Source organism: Podarcis liolepis (assembly GCF_965112155.1).
Source record: "Podarcis liolepis genome assembly, chromosome: 1".
NCBI lineage: Eukaryota > Metazoa > Chordata > Lepidosauria > Squamata > Lacertidae > Podarcis > Podarcis liolepis.
The window spans coordinates 130,440,174-130,453,938 of NC_139554.1; the positions used below are offsets into that span (position 1 = coordinate 130,440,174).

The window sequence follows — 13,765 nt, forward strand, 5'->3', positions numbered from 1 at the left end:
CCTAATGTCTCAACAAATGAAACGGATTTGTAAAAATGTTACATGGGAAAAAATACAAGAGAGAGACATTACACATACTTCTGTAAATCAAGATAATCTTTAATAAAAATACAAAAAAAAGGCAGCCAAAGCACAAAAACCACAAGAAACGCAAAAACTTCCCAAATGTTAAATGGCCACACAAAATCCACCCCCTGCCTCTTTTCCAGGCATGTTGTTCGCTTTGTGGACATTTAGGATAGCCTTACTGTTAAATCAGCTTTAGTTTTGGCAACATGCTTGGGCGTAGAATGCAGAACAGTCCACGGTGTATTATATTCTCTGAAGGTATTTACAGCTTTCAGTGTTCAGGTATCATCATAAAAATCAGGGGAAACTGTTTTAACAATTTCAGTCATTTCCGCTCCTCGGTCATGTGATAAGAAAACAACCAGTGTAGTCTGAGACTGGGGAGAATTTAAGAGTCTAGCACAGAGCACAGAAGCAGAGATACTCATTTATGCTTACATAATCAAAGGGACTCCACTTTATAGCTTACTTAGCATAATGGCCAGTTTATACCTGAAAGGCCCCGAGCTTTTCACAGAGCAGTTATTAACGTGGGGAGGGAAAGTGAGGCTTGATCATAATTCTGGAGAAAGGAAATCAAATGCCATTACAGTGGTGCCTCGCAAGACGAAATTAATTCGTTCCGCAAGTTTTTTCTTCTTGCGAGTTTTTCGTCTTGCGATGCACGGTTTCCCATAGGAATGCATTGAAAATCAATTAATGCGTTCCTAGGGAAACCGACTTCAGACCAGGTCCGGGGACAGTCTGTCCCCCGACCTCTTCTGAAGGCTGGGGGGGGGACAAGGGCTTTTCTTCCCACCCCCAGCATTTTAAAAAACCCCGGGACAGCGGAGGGCTTCTCCGCTGTCCGGGGCGATCTTAAAATGCTGGCGGGCGGCATTTTAAAATCGCCCCGGGACAGCGGAGGACTTCTCCGCTGTCGGGGCGATTTAAAAGCCCCTGGGAAGGCAGGCAGGGGGGACAAAGACTTTTGCCCCCCGCCAGCCTTCAGAAGAGGTCCTGGACCTCTTCTGAAGGCTGGCGGGGGCGAAAGTCTTTGCTCCCCCCGCCTGCCTTCAAAAGCTGTCCGGCCCAGGCTTCCCGGACCTTTCCGCCAGCAGCGGCAGCGCTGCCGCTGCTGGCGGAGACTTGCCGGCATGCAGAAGCCTGCGCGCAGCGCGCCCAGGCTTCGCGGACCTCTCCGCCAGCAGCGGCAGCGCTGCCGCTGCTGGCGGAGACTTGCCGGCATGCAGAAGCCTGCGCGCAGCGCGCCCAGGCTTCGCGGATCTCTCCGCCAGCAGCGGCAGCGCTGTCGCTGCTGGCGGAGACTTGCCGGCATGCAGAAGCCTGCGCGCAGCGCGCCCAGGCTTCGCGGACCTCTCCGCCAGCAGCGGCAGCGCTGCCGCTGCTGGCGGAGACTTGCCGGCATGCAGAAGCCTGCGCGCAGCGCGCCCAGGCTTCGCGGACCTCTCCGCCAGCAGCGGCAGCGCTGCCGCTGCTGGCGGAGACTTGCCGGCATGCAGAAGCCTGTGCGCAGCGCGCCCAGGCTTCGCGGACCTCTCCACCAGCAGCGGCACCGCTGCCGCTGCTGGCGGAGACTCTCCTGCCTTCAAAAGCCGTCCGGGATAGCAGGAAGCGCTTCCCTGCTTTTAAAATGCTGGCGCTGGGGAGCAAAGCCTTTCGGCCCCCGCCAGCCTTCCTGGACCTCTTCTGAAGGCCGGAGGGGGGGGGAAGGCTTTGCTCCCCACCGCTAGCATTTAAAAGAGGTCCCCGGAGATTTCCCTATGGGCTTTCGTCTTGCGAAGCAAGCCCATAGGGAAATTCGTTTTGCGAAGCGCCTCCAAAACGGAAAACCCTTTCGTCTAGCGGGTTTTCCGTCTTGCGAGGCGTTCGTCTTGCGGGGTACCACTGTCCCTGCTTTCCTATGAACATGTAGCAACTTGGCACATATAGGAACGGGTTGCGGTAAAAAAGATGTTACCTGACCACAGCAGACCCCTGGTGAGGATGTGTACCTCCTTCCATTGCATGAATCTATCTCAATTAGCCTAGCAGAACACGAAACCAACTGAAGAACGGAACGGTAACTGAAATATATCAGTTGCCATGCTCACCTGTTAGACCATAGGATAGTGGCTCTGGTTCTTCCTTAGCTACCAAAATCTACACCACCCTTGCATTTAAGCACTTCTGTAGTAGCCACAGATAAAAATGAATTGTCTGCTTGCCAACAAAGTTCTGTATAGTAAAAGCTATGGTTTTCCCTTTGACCAAACTGTGGGAGGCAGTGGAAGACAGGAGTGCCTGGTGTGCTCTGGTCCATGGGGTCACGAAAAGTCAGACACGACTAAACGACAACAATGGTTTCCCCAGTAGTGATGTATGGAAGTGAGAACTGGACCATAAAAAAGGCTGATCACCGAAGAATTGATGCTTTTGAATTATGGTGCTGGAGGAGACTCTTGAGAGTCCCATGGACTGCAAGAAGATCAAACCTATCCATTCTTAAGGAAATCAGCCCCGAGTGCTCACTGGAAGGACAGATCCTGAAGCTGAGGCTCCAATACTTTGGCCACCTCATGAGAAGAGAAGACTCCCTGGAAAAGACCCTGATGTTGGGAAAGATGGAGGGCACAAGGAGAAGGGGACGACAGAGGACGAGATGGTTGGATAGTGTTCTTGAAGCTACCAACATGAGTTTGACCAAACTGCGGGAGGCAGTGGAAGACAGGAGTGCCTGGCATGCTCTGGTCCATGGGGTCACGAAGAGTCGGACATGACTAAACGACTAAATAACAAACAACAACAAAGTACACACAGCCCCATCTAGGTGAGCAAGTAAGCAGGCAGAAGCTGTGAGCGATGAAAAGTATCACAGGGTGGCGAAGGAGGCATGGCACTCTCTGTCCCTCCTTTGCCAGCCCCAGTAATCTACTAATTTTTTTCACAGGCTAGTAACTTATGTGGGCTTGTTTGCAAGGCTGGCTAATATATACTTCTCAATGAATTATTTGGGTAGCACAACTACTTTTCTCGTATTGTCCCCATAATACTCGACACATACATATTAGACTTCAGCGGAGAACCTTACCCAGTGCTGATCATAATCAGATGGCCTTCCTCTGCCCTCCTCTTCGTCGTAGAAAGGTAAGCCTTCTCGTCTTGCTTGATGGTACTCCTTCCGTAACTTCTGGATGCGGTCTGCAGTTCCTACAGGTGGGTGGTCACTGGAGAATGAAGAAAATGTAGTATGAGTTGCATCAGAGGGCGTTTACATCCTCAGCAGATGTAAGCACAGAGTCCAGGTGGAATTCATTTTCAGTTCACGTTGTAGTGAAAACTTTCATTTTGGATATGTGGGCAGGCTCCTGCTTGCACGGTTTACACCAGAGGTCGGCAGCCTAAGGCCCATGGGCCACAAATGGCCCATGGGGGTTGTTTAACCAGCCCATGGACCCCTGCCGCCCACTCGGTCAGCTCCTATGGACTGCCTTCCGCGACGCTGGCCGGCTTCCCACTGGCTGCAGGAAGCTCCTGCAGCCAATGGGAAACTGCGCATTCCTCCTCCGTGCCGGAAATAGCATTTGCGCATGTGTGCGCACGCATTCCGGCCCACCGCGGCGTCTGCGGGACCGTGAACCGGCCCAAGCCACAAAAACTTTGCCGGCCCCTGGTTTACACCTTGCCTCCAAGCCACAAATTCAAGAAAGCAAAATATTTAACAAATGAAATGGAACATGTTAATATTTATTTGGGTCTGTCCACATTGCAAGTTTATTTTGAGCTCAACCTGAAACCCAAGAAATCTGGAAACCTGTGCAGACACCTGGGTTCAAGTTATTCCTCTCTGAGTTGGGGAGAGGAGCAACGTTCCTGCCACAACTTCACTTTCAACCTGCTCCTTAAAACAAAAGTGTGTTTCCATGAAACAATTCTCCAGCTTGGCTGCAGTGATTGCTATGGCTCGGTTGGCTACTGAAGTAATTTGTTCACAGTTAGAACACTGTGGTTGAAAGGGCTGAGATAGTTGGATGGGAGGAAGGAGACGGTGATGTTTGAGATGCACGATCAGCCTCTAAATTACAGTAATATTAAGCTTGCATTAGATGCATAAAGCAAAGAAAGAAATGGAAGTATATGCAGGATGGGGGGTGGGGAGTACTGCTAGCTGGCTAAGATTTATATTTCCTGTCTTATGTGGGTTTAAATATAAAAATACCAAACTAATTTGATTCACAGCGACGTTTATGGATGCCATATATACATTCCCCATGCCTGCCCAATGTGGGTATTAAATGTCAAGGGAGAAGGAATAGTTTTTGATGAATGTGGCCTCATTGGGTAAATAATATAGGCACACTGTGGAAACCAAGCTCCTGAATGCTTCCCTTGATCTGGACACTATACGTCTGTTGATGCAGCCTAGAATAGCATTAGCTTTTTTTGCTGCTGCATCACACTGTTGCCTCATGTTAAGCTCGTGGTCCACCAAGACCCCTAGATCCTTTTCACATGTACTACTAGTAAGCCAGGTGATCGCCGTCTTTTATTCGTGCAGCTGGTTCTTCTTGCCTAAGTGCAGAACCTCACATTTGTTCCTATTTAAATTCCTTTTGTTAGTTTCGGCACAGCTCTCCAATCTGTTAAGGTCATTTTGAATCCCAATTCTGTCTTCTGTGGCATTAGCTACCCCTCCCAGTTTGGTGCCATCTGCAAATTTGATGAGCATCCCCTCAACTCATTCATCCAAGTCATTTATAAAGACGTTGAACAACAACGGGCCCAGAACAGAACCCCGAGGCACCCCACTTGTCACTTTCTTCCAGGATGACAAGGAACTTTTAATCAGTACTCTTTGGGTTCAGTCAGCCAACCAGCTGCAAATCCATCTAACAGTTATCTCTTTCAACCTACATTTTACCAACTTCCTTGAAAGAGTATCATGGGGGACTTACTGAAATCAAGATAAACGATGTCCACAGCATTCCCCTGATCCAACAAGCTTGTAACTCCATTAAAAAAAGAAATGAAATTTGTGTGGCATGACTTGCTTTGAGAAACCCATGCTGGGTCCTTTTTTAAGTGCTCACAGAGCAACTGATGAATGATCTGTTCCAGGACCTTTCCTGTTAAAGCTATGGTTTCCCCTGTAGTTACGTATGGAAGTGAAAGCTGGACCATAAAGAAGGCTGATCACCGAAGAATTGATGCTTTTGAATCATGGTGCTGGAGGAGACTCTTGAGAGTCCCATGGACTGCAAGAAGATCAAACCAATCCATTCTGAAGGAAATCAGCCCTGAGTGCTCACTGGAAGGACAGATCCTGAAGCTGAGGCTCCAATACTTTGGCCACCTCATTAGAAGAGAAGACTCCCTGGAAAAGACCCTGATGTTGGGAAAGATCGCACAAGGAGAAGGGGACGACAGAGGACAAGATGGTTGGATAGTGTTCTCGAAGCTACCAACATGAGTTTGACCAAACTGCAGGAGGCAGTGGAAGACAGAAGTGTCTGGTGTGCTCTGGTCCATGGGGTCACGAAATGTCGGACACGACTAAACGACTAAACAACAACAAGGAACTTTCCTGGTATTGATGTCAAGCTCCCTGGGTGGTAGTTACCTGGGTCTTCTTTTCCCCTGTTTTTGAAGATGGGGGCAACATTTCCCCATCAATCTGCAGGGACCTCACCTGTTCTCCAAGAAGTCTCAGACAGAGGCTCTGGGATTACCCTTGGGTGCAGCTCATCAGGCCCTGGAGGTATGAATTAATTTAAAGAAGCTAGGTGTTCCCTTACCACCTCTGTTCCTATCTTGGAACTGCCGCTCCCTCCTTACATCATTTATTCTGTTACCACCAGGTTGGGCATTGCTTTCCTTTTGCGTGAAGATAAGAGCCAAATTAGGTGTTGAGCAGTTCCGGCTTCTCTTTGTGACCCAATAGCATTTCTCCACCTTCTCTGCGAAGAGAACCTACTACTTGCTTGTTGTCCCTCTTGGTTTGAACATACCCGAAGAAACCCCCTTTTTAATTATTTTTAACCTTGTTGATGGGGAGGCTTGCAGTGGGGCTCAGTGTGTCAGTGAGAGTTGGGTGCCCTGACTTCTGTTTTTTTTTTAAAAAAAAATAATAATATTTATTAAAATTTCAGGAAAAAAAGAATTACACAAAAGCAAAAAATAAAAATACAAGGAAGATACAAAATACAAAATACAGAAAAAAGGAATAAAAAACACTTAAAAAGAAAAAAAGGAAAACGGATTAATCTTTCTATAGCTTACATTCCTATCCTTATTTCCCTGACCTCCTCATACCTCCCTTTTTTGTATTCCAGTTCAATTATTTAAGTCAGCAATTTCTTTCCCTCTTTGTTTTCTCATGATCCTTTAAATTAATATACTATAACTTTAAATTTTCATCTGTTATCAATCCCTTTTTTACATACACCTTTATAGCATTACTGCTTAAACCACCTAGCTTCATTCCAACATCATTCTAACATTCATTAATTTTGCAATATTTCTGTAAATAGTCTTTAAATTTCTTCCAATCTTCTTCTACCGACTCTTCTCCCTGGTCTCAGATTCTGCCAGTCATTTCCGCCAATTCCATGTAGTCCATCACCTTCATCTGCCATTCTTCCAGAGTGGGTGGGTCTTGTGTCTTCCAATACTTTGCTATAAGTATTCTCGCTGCTGTTGTGGCATACATAAAGAAAGTTCTATCCTTCTTTGGCACCAATTGGCCGACTATGCCCAGGAGAAAGGCCTCTGGTTTCTTCAAGAAGGTATATTTAAATACCTTTTTCAATTCATTATAGATCATCTCCCAGAAAGCCTTAATCCTTGGGGGTGCCCTGACTTCTGTAAGTGAGAGCACTTTTCACTAAGGCAAAGAACACTCGGCTGATTGCGTGAGGTTGCGGGCACCGTCGTCTCCACAACATAATGTGAGAAGCTGCCCTTGGTGGAAGCGCTGTCTATAAAATACAATCTGTCGGCAAATCTATGTGGTAGAATAGCAAGCTGGCTTTGCTGGCCATTTTTGTGGAGCAGCAAACCTCTTCTGAGAAACCATCTGCAGGATAATTGCAAGCTTAACCTGGCCCAGAGTCTTAAATATTAGGGGCTAAATAAAAAACCAAGCTGCTGTGTGCTTTAGAATGAACTTTCACCAGCAGATTGACCACAATTTAGCTGCAGGTTGGAGCTACAAAGCTCCACACTACAATAAGAGCGAAATTCTTCTGAAAGGGGTGGGTTGGTGGGGTGGATGCTGAGGAAGGTCAGTGTTGGCAGTACACCCCCATTTTATCCTCCAAACATAAAATGCTGGACACAGCCTTGAGAGACGTTTTTCTTAATAACTGCCCACATAGTTAGAAGTACGGGCTTTTTAAACATTTCAGTATACAGTGGTACCTCGGGTTACATACGCTTCAGGTTACATACGCTTCAGGTTACAGACGCTGCTAACCCAGAAATAGTGCTTCAGGTTAAGAACTTTGCTTCAGGATAAGAACAGAAATCGTGCTCCAGCAGCGCAGTAGCAGCAGGAGGCCCCATTGGCTAAAGTGGTGCTTCAGGTTAAGAACAGTTTCAGGTTAAGAACGGACCTCCGGAACGAATTAAGTACTTAACCTGAAGTACCACTGTAATTGAGGAGAGAAACAGAGCCGTCTTTCCCATTGGGCTTACTGGTGCGTTGTGCCAGGGCGCCGGCCTCTCAGGGGCACCACAGGAAGTGGGGGAGCTGCACGGCTTTGCCGGCGGCCTCCCCTTTCCCTCCTGCATGCCTGCCAGCTGCGCCCCGTCAACCATATGGCTGGTGGGCGTGCAGCTTGCCTCCCAAGCTTCCATTGGAGGTGAGCGATCTCTGCAGAGGCTTAGGATGGAAGCTGCGCCCCACCAACTATATGACTGGCAGATTCCTTCCCAAGCCCCCACAGGAGGAGAGATAACCCCACAGAGGCTTGGGAAAGGGTCAAAAACTCTGGGAAATGGGGGTGCAGAGGTGGGGCGCCGGTGGGATCTTTGCACCACGGCGACGGGTATGCTTAAGATGGCCCTGGAGAGAAATATGAACTGAGTAACCAATGCAGAGTCAGGAGAAGGAGAAGGCGAAGAAGCGCCCCACTGCAAGTCCCCCAAGCAATGTGAAAGAAATGACTGTGATGCCCAATCATTTAAGAGTTCTGAATTTCAACTTGGCTCCTGACAATTACATGAATATATGAACCGCATTCAAACTCAGCAGATGAATTCAATCAGGGCCAGGCAAATATCGCATACATAATCTATTAGTTTACCCCAAAGAAACTGAAGCATTGAATTCAAACAGAATGAAGTCATCAGTAATAAAAAAAAGAAACTGATAAGGCAATATTAAAAAAAAAAAAGACCACCATTTTCTCACATTTTCAAGAAAAATCATACTTTGACTGCAACCTATTCTCCCATCTGACTATAAATACATATATTTAAAAATATGGGTTTGATCAGATACCAATTCTAAAGCAAAGGAATGAAGAAGATGGGAGGGGGGTATATTTTTTTCAGCTGCATAGGATGAACAAATGATTGTCCTGAAAAGAAATCAGACCTTGAAATAGAAATATAAAAGAATTATGCCAACTTCAAAAATAATACTTAAAAAATTTATACAATAAAGAATCTCGCTGGAATGCATCAATAAGACTTGTGATCAGCATTTAAATTGTAAGATGGTTAAAGAGAGCTACGTTATCCCTTTCTTTTTATGGCTGCCCTGAAACTACAGTTTTGGAATGGAAAATGGATGGGCTATGATTGAACCCACCACCGTCACTATTTCTGAATTGCCTTTGATTCGTCCTGGTGTTAAACTTTCATTGTTCAACTAGTCAGTCCAAAAACTAAGGTGTCTAAGTCCCCAGGCATAGTGAACAAACTGTGCAGTCCCCATGCAGACCTGTCATCTAGCCCAGGTGTGACTTAAATGCTCCAAAAGTTGTTTGTTTGTTTGTAAAAACAAAAAAACAAAACATCCACCAATCTACTGATAATTATTGTAGGCAATTCAAAAATAAAATTGGATGGTGTACTTGTAAAAGGGTAAAAGCATATTGGGAAATGATCCATAATGAATTGAAAAAAATATTTAAAAGTACTTCCCCCCCAAAAAAACCCCAAACCAGAGTCCTTTCTGTTGGGGATAATTCAGACTGAAATTCCCAGGTTTCAATAAAGGGTTATTTATGTATGCCACTACTGCGGCCTGTGATTTTTTAGCCCCAAAATGGATAAACGAGTGAGGTCCAAACCAAAGAAGTATGGCAACTTAAATTGACACAATATGCACAGCTTGCAGACTTAACATACAGAACAAGAGAACAAGAAGAATATACGTTTAAAGAAGATTGGAAAACGTTTATTGAATATATGGGGGGGAATTGTGTACACTTGAAAACGTTGGCAGCATTAAGATAAATCCAACAGCGTAAATAGATTTTGACAGATGTAATAATGGAATACTGAATGGTTTAGTTTTTGTAAAATAGGCAGGGATTTATGATATGCAAAATGAACCATGGAAAGAGAAGAAGTCACTGATATACTAAGGATGTAAAAATGAGTAATTTACATGGTAAAACAGAAAAATTAATAAAAATTGTGTGTGTGTGTGTGTGTGTTTGTGTAAAATGGGCCTTTTGTGCATATCACCCAGGAAGGTAAATTCTTGAGCTGCTATCTGTATGTCACTAGCAAAAGCACCCTGCCTACCAGGGGAATAATCTCTCCCGTATTAGCGAGAAGCCACACCCCTGCTAGTTGCAAGAATGGGGAAGTGGTTAGGCCCTTTGGCAGGAAAAGGTGTCCTTCACAATTGTCACCTTCTATGTCCAGAAAGCTGATTGCCAAAGAATTGGTGCTTTTGAATTATGCTGCCGGAGGAGACTCTTGAGAGTCCCATGGACTGCAAGAAGATCGAACCTATCCATTCTGAAGGAAATCAGCCCGGAGTGCTCACTGGAAGGACAGATCCTGAAGCTGAGGCTCCAAGACTTTGGCCACCTCATGAGAAGAGAAGACTCCCTGGAAAAGACCCTGATGTTGGGAAAGATGGAGGGCACAAGGAGAAGGAGACGACAGAGGACGAGATGGTTGGACAGTGTTCTCGAAGCTACCAGCATGACTGTGACCAAACTGCGGGAGGCAGTGGAAGACAGGAGTGCCTGGCGTGCTCTGGTCCAGGGGGTCACGAAGAGTCAGACATGACTAAACGACTAAACAGCAACAACAATTATTATTAGATGACATTTCATTCTGATCACCTAATGTGGCAATGGCACTTTCCTTTCATAAAGCAGGTGCCGTTCTTTCATGTTATCAGTTCAATATCAGTGGCATACAATATGTATGGCTAGGCCTCAGGTACCACACAAAGTTACCTTGGCTGCTTCATCCCTGAGGATCTGATTTGGATGTCAATCAACAGAACAACTTTTTCTTTTGGGTAACGACTGATGTCTTACTGAGCTTCCTTTAACAAAACACAGTGTGTAGGTGCATTTTGTCTCTGAAAAAAGTATTTTGCTACTGGGCCTTTCCTGTCTAAATTCATATTGTTGAACTCATATTTTTAAACTGCAGGCGATGGCAGCAGAACTTTGTGTTTAACACCGTGTCTGCCCCCATCATGTAAAAAGTGAGGGCTGGGAGGGCAATTTCATAGCAGAAGAGAAAAAGTGAGTCTTATAGAGCAAAAAATACGGTATGTAGTTTATTGTACAAAACTCACATATGAATGTATATATGTGTACAAAAGTCACATATACGTACATTAGTAACGGATATGACCTCTGCTATTTTTAAGCAGCATTTGAACACGGTTTGGCAAGGAGTCTACTCGTTTTGAACCATCACTGTTGATTTTCGGATCCCTGTACCACACTTGAATCAGCGCCTGAATGAGCTTCTCCATAGTCATACAGTCTACAGCACGGAGGTGACTTCTGCATATAGCCCACAAATTCTCAATGGGATTTACGCCCTGGGAATTCCCTGGCCAATCAAGTACCTGTATTTGCTGCTCTGTCATGAATATCTTCACCACTTTCGATGTGTGACAGGGGGCTAGGTCCTGCTGCAATATCCCAGTACCGTCAGGATACCTCTTTTCCAGCTCTGGAATAACTCTCTTTTGTAGAACCTCAATATATTGTGGCGAGCACATCATTCCTTCTATTGGCTGTAGGCTTCCAACACCATCATGATCAACTGACTTTTCGTGCTTGTTTTGAGCACAGGATTATGAGTAAGATAGAAAACATGCTTTGTTTCAATTAATTTGCACAAGGGTGTAAGTGCTGGGTACAAGGAGAGTTCATTTCCCCCCTCAGCCATTCTCAGTGGGAATGCAAACCACTCAATGCTAAGTTCCAGGGAGCGAGAGGATCCTGCAAAAAGCTGGGCTTACCATCGCAGCACGGGATGTCACACACCCTCACGGTCCATGAAGGTGTGAGGTGGCTGCTTCTGATAGCGGATGCCATACAGCCTGCTCTCCACCCCATAAGTTGCCCTTCTGCCGTCAGATGTCATGGGAGAAAACACTGCCCCATCACCAGAGTTGAAGTAAGATTCAGCCACCAATTCAGTTGGCTTGTTTAGGAAGAATTGGGCGCCATCTTGTCCTTTATCTCAGGAAACAAAATGTATTGGGCCAGCCCAATTCTGTAATAGACGGAGCCAGAGGCTGGGCTTAGGAAGGAGTCTGTGAAGCTGTGTACTAGTACTGAGTTCATACACTCCAACATTTCTCTGATGAAAATAGGGACGGCTTCTTCTATTATTATTATTATTATTACAGTGGTACCTCGGGTACAGTGATGTGTGGTACAGTGGGACATGGGTGGCGCTGTGGGTTAAACCACAGAGCCTAGGACTTGCCGATCAGAAGGTCGGCGGTTCGAATCCCCGCAACAGGGTGAGCTCCCGTTGCTCGGTCCCTGCTCCTGCCAACCTAGCAGTTCGAAAGCATGTCAAAGTGCAAGTAGATAAATAGGTACCGCTCCGGCGGGAAGATAAACGGCCTTTCCGTGTGCTGCTCTGGTTCGCCAGAAGCGGCTTAATCATGCTGGCCACATGACCCAGAAGCTGTACGCTGGCTCCCTTGGCCAATAAAGCGAGATGAGCGCCACAACCCCAGAGTGGGTCATGACTGGACCTAATGGTCAGGGGTCCCTTTACCTTCACCTTTACCTCGGGTTACACATGCTTCAGGTTACATATGCTTCAGGTTACAGACTCCGCTAACCCAGAAATAGTACCTCAGGTTAAGAACTTTGCTTCAGGATGAGAACAGAAATCGTGCAGCAGTAAAAAATGAAACCCCACCACCCCAACCCCATTTTAATTGATTCTGGCAGGAGGGGAAGAAATCATCCCATTCACAAACTAAGAAAGACAACTATGAACTGATTGGAGGAACATGTCGATTCCTATAGCTACAATGCTATAAAAGTCAAAACAGAATTCTATCTACAGACAGGAACATCCCTGTCTTGTACGTACATAAAACGTGTGGGAAAGCACTCCTGGATGGTATTGTTCATTTATGGTATCACTCACTTTAAGAAGTCAAGGCTGGTGAATTTCAAAGGGTGCATTACAAAGGCTACATTTACGATGCCAGCATTTTATTTCAGAGCAGTGAAATCTTGCATGTTTTATCGAAGCGCCTTCGCAGCTTCAATAATAGGAAGAAAGAAAAAGAATAGTTGGGGGGGGGGAATGATAAAAATAAAACCCACACTAAAAAAATATAACTCTCCAATATTTCAAGCTTTCATCTTTGTCAGCCATGGAGAGAAAAGATAGTTTACAAGGAAATGAGCTTTTGATGTTTACATCTCTACTTGAGCAAATGAATGATACTGCGATAGAAGAGCTCTCTGACAATTCTCTAAGATAACAGAAGTTAAAATTCAAATAAAGAGTACTCAAAATGTTTTAAAAAACCCCACAGCTTGCAGATTTTGCAGCCGAAATCAGCCGCAGGCTTCTGATTTCTGTTTTTCCGAGCCAGGAAAAGTCTATGAACTGGTTAAAAAGAAAACGGGGGGAGAGTCAAGGTACGATACTATCAAAATGGAGATTGCATGCCATATCTTATTATTATTGCAGTGGCAAAAAACAATTGCCAATGAAGTTAGGCACCACGTTATCCAACAGACACATGAACCTTGGGCACCCCTGGAGGTGCGCATGGCAGTGGACTGAATTGGAAAGGCTGGCTGTTTTTATATGCAATGACAGCGGCAAGAATATTATTGGCACAAAAATGGAAGCAAGAAGAATTACCGGTGAAAGAAGAATGGAGGATGAAATTGAGGGACTATGCAGATTTAGATAAATGAACAGAAAGGATTCGAAACCTGCAGGACCAGAGATTCTCAGAAGACTGGAGTAAATTTCCAAACTATCTGAAAAGCTATTGTGATGAACAGATTACGCTAGCAGGATTGCAAGAAGTTTTGTAAGGTGAGTTACTTGAGATATTGCAAGAAAGACTATGAGGAGAACTATTAGTTAAGGATAATTAAATGTAATATAAAAGTTAAGAAATGCATAATAAGTGACAGAGAACGGAAAAAAATCATCAGAGGTGTTGACAGAAGTCCAAAATATTGTATAAGATGAGAAGCTATGTTGTATAACTGTTGGAAGTGATATGTTA

General features: G+C 45.2%; 1 protein-coding gene across 2 annotated transcripts in view; it reads right to left on the reverse strand.

Annotated features, from left to right (window-relative positions):
- PARD3B (par-3 family cell polarity regulator beta) overlaps positions 1–13,765 on the reverse strand; it is a 579,832-nt gene that overhangs the window by 103,332 nt on the left and 462,735 nt on the right. For both annotated transcript variants that reach the window (XM_083472433.1, XM_083472434.1), the window contains one exon: positions 3,140–3,275. In XM_083472433.1, coding sequence (XP_083328559.1) covers positions 3,140–3,275 — 136 coding nt within the window. The remainder of the gene's footprint in view (positions 1–3,139; positions 3,276–13,765) is intronic.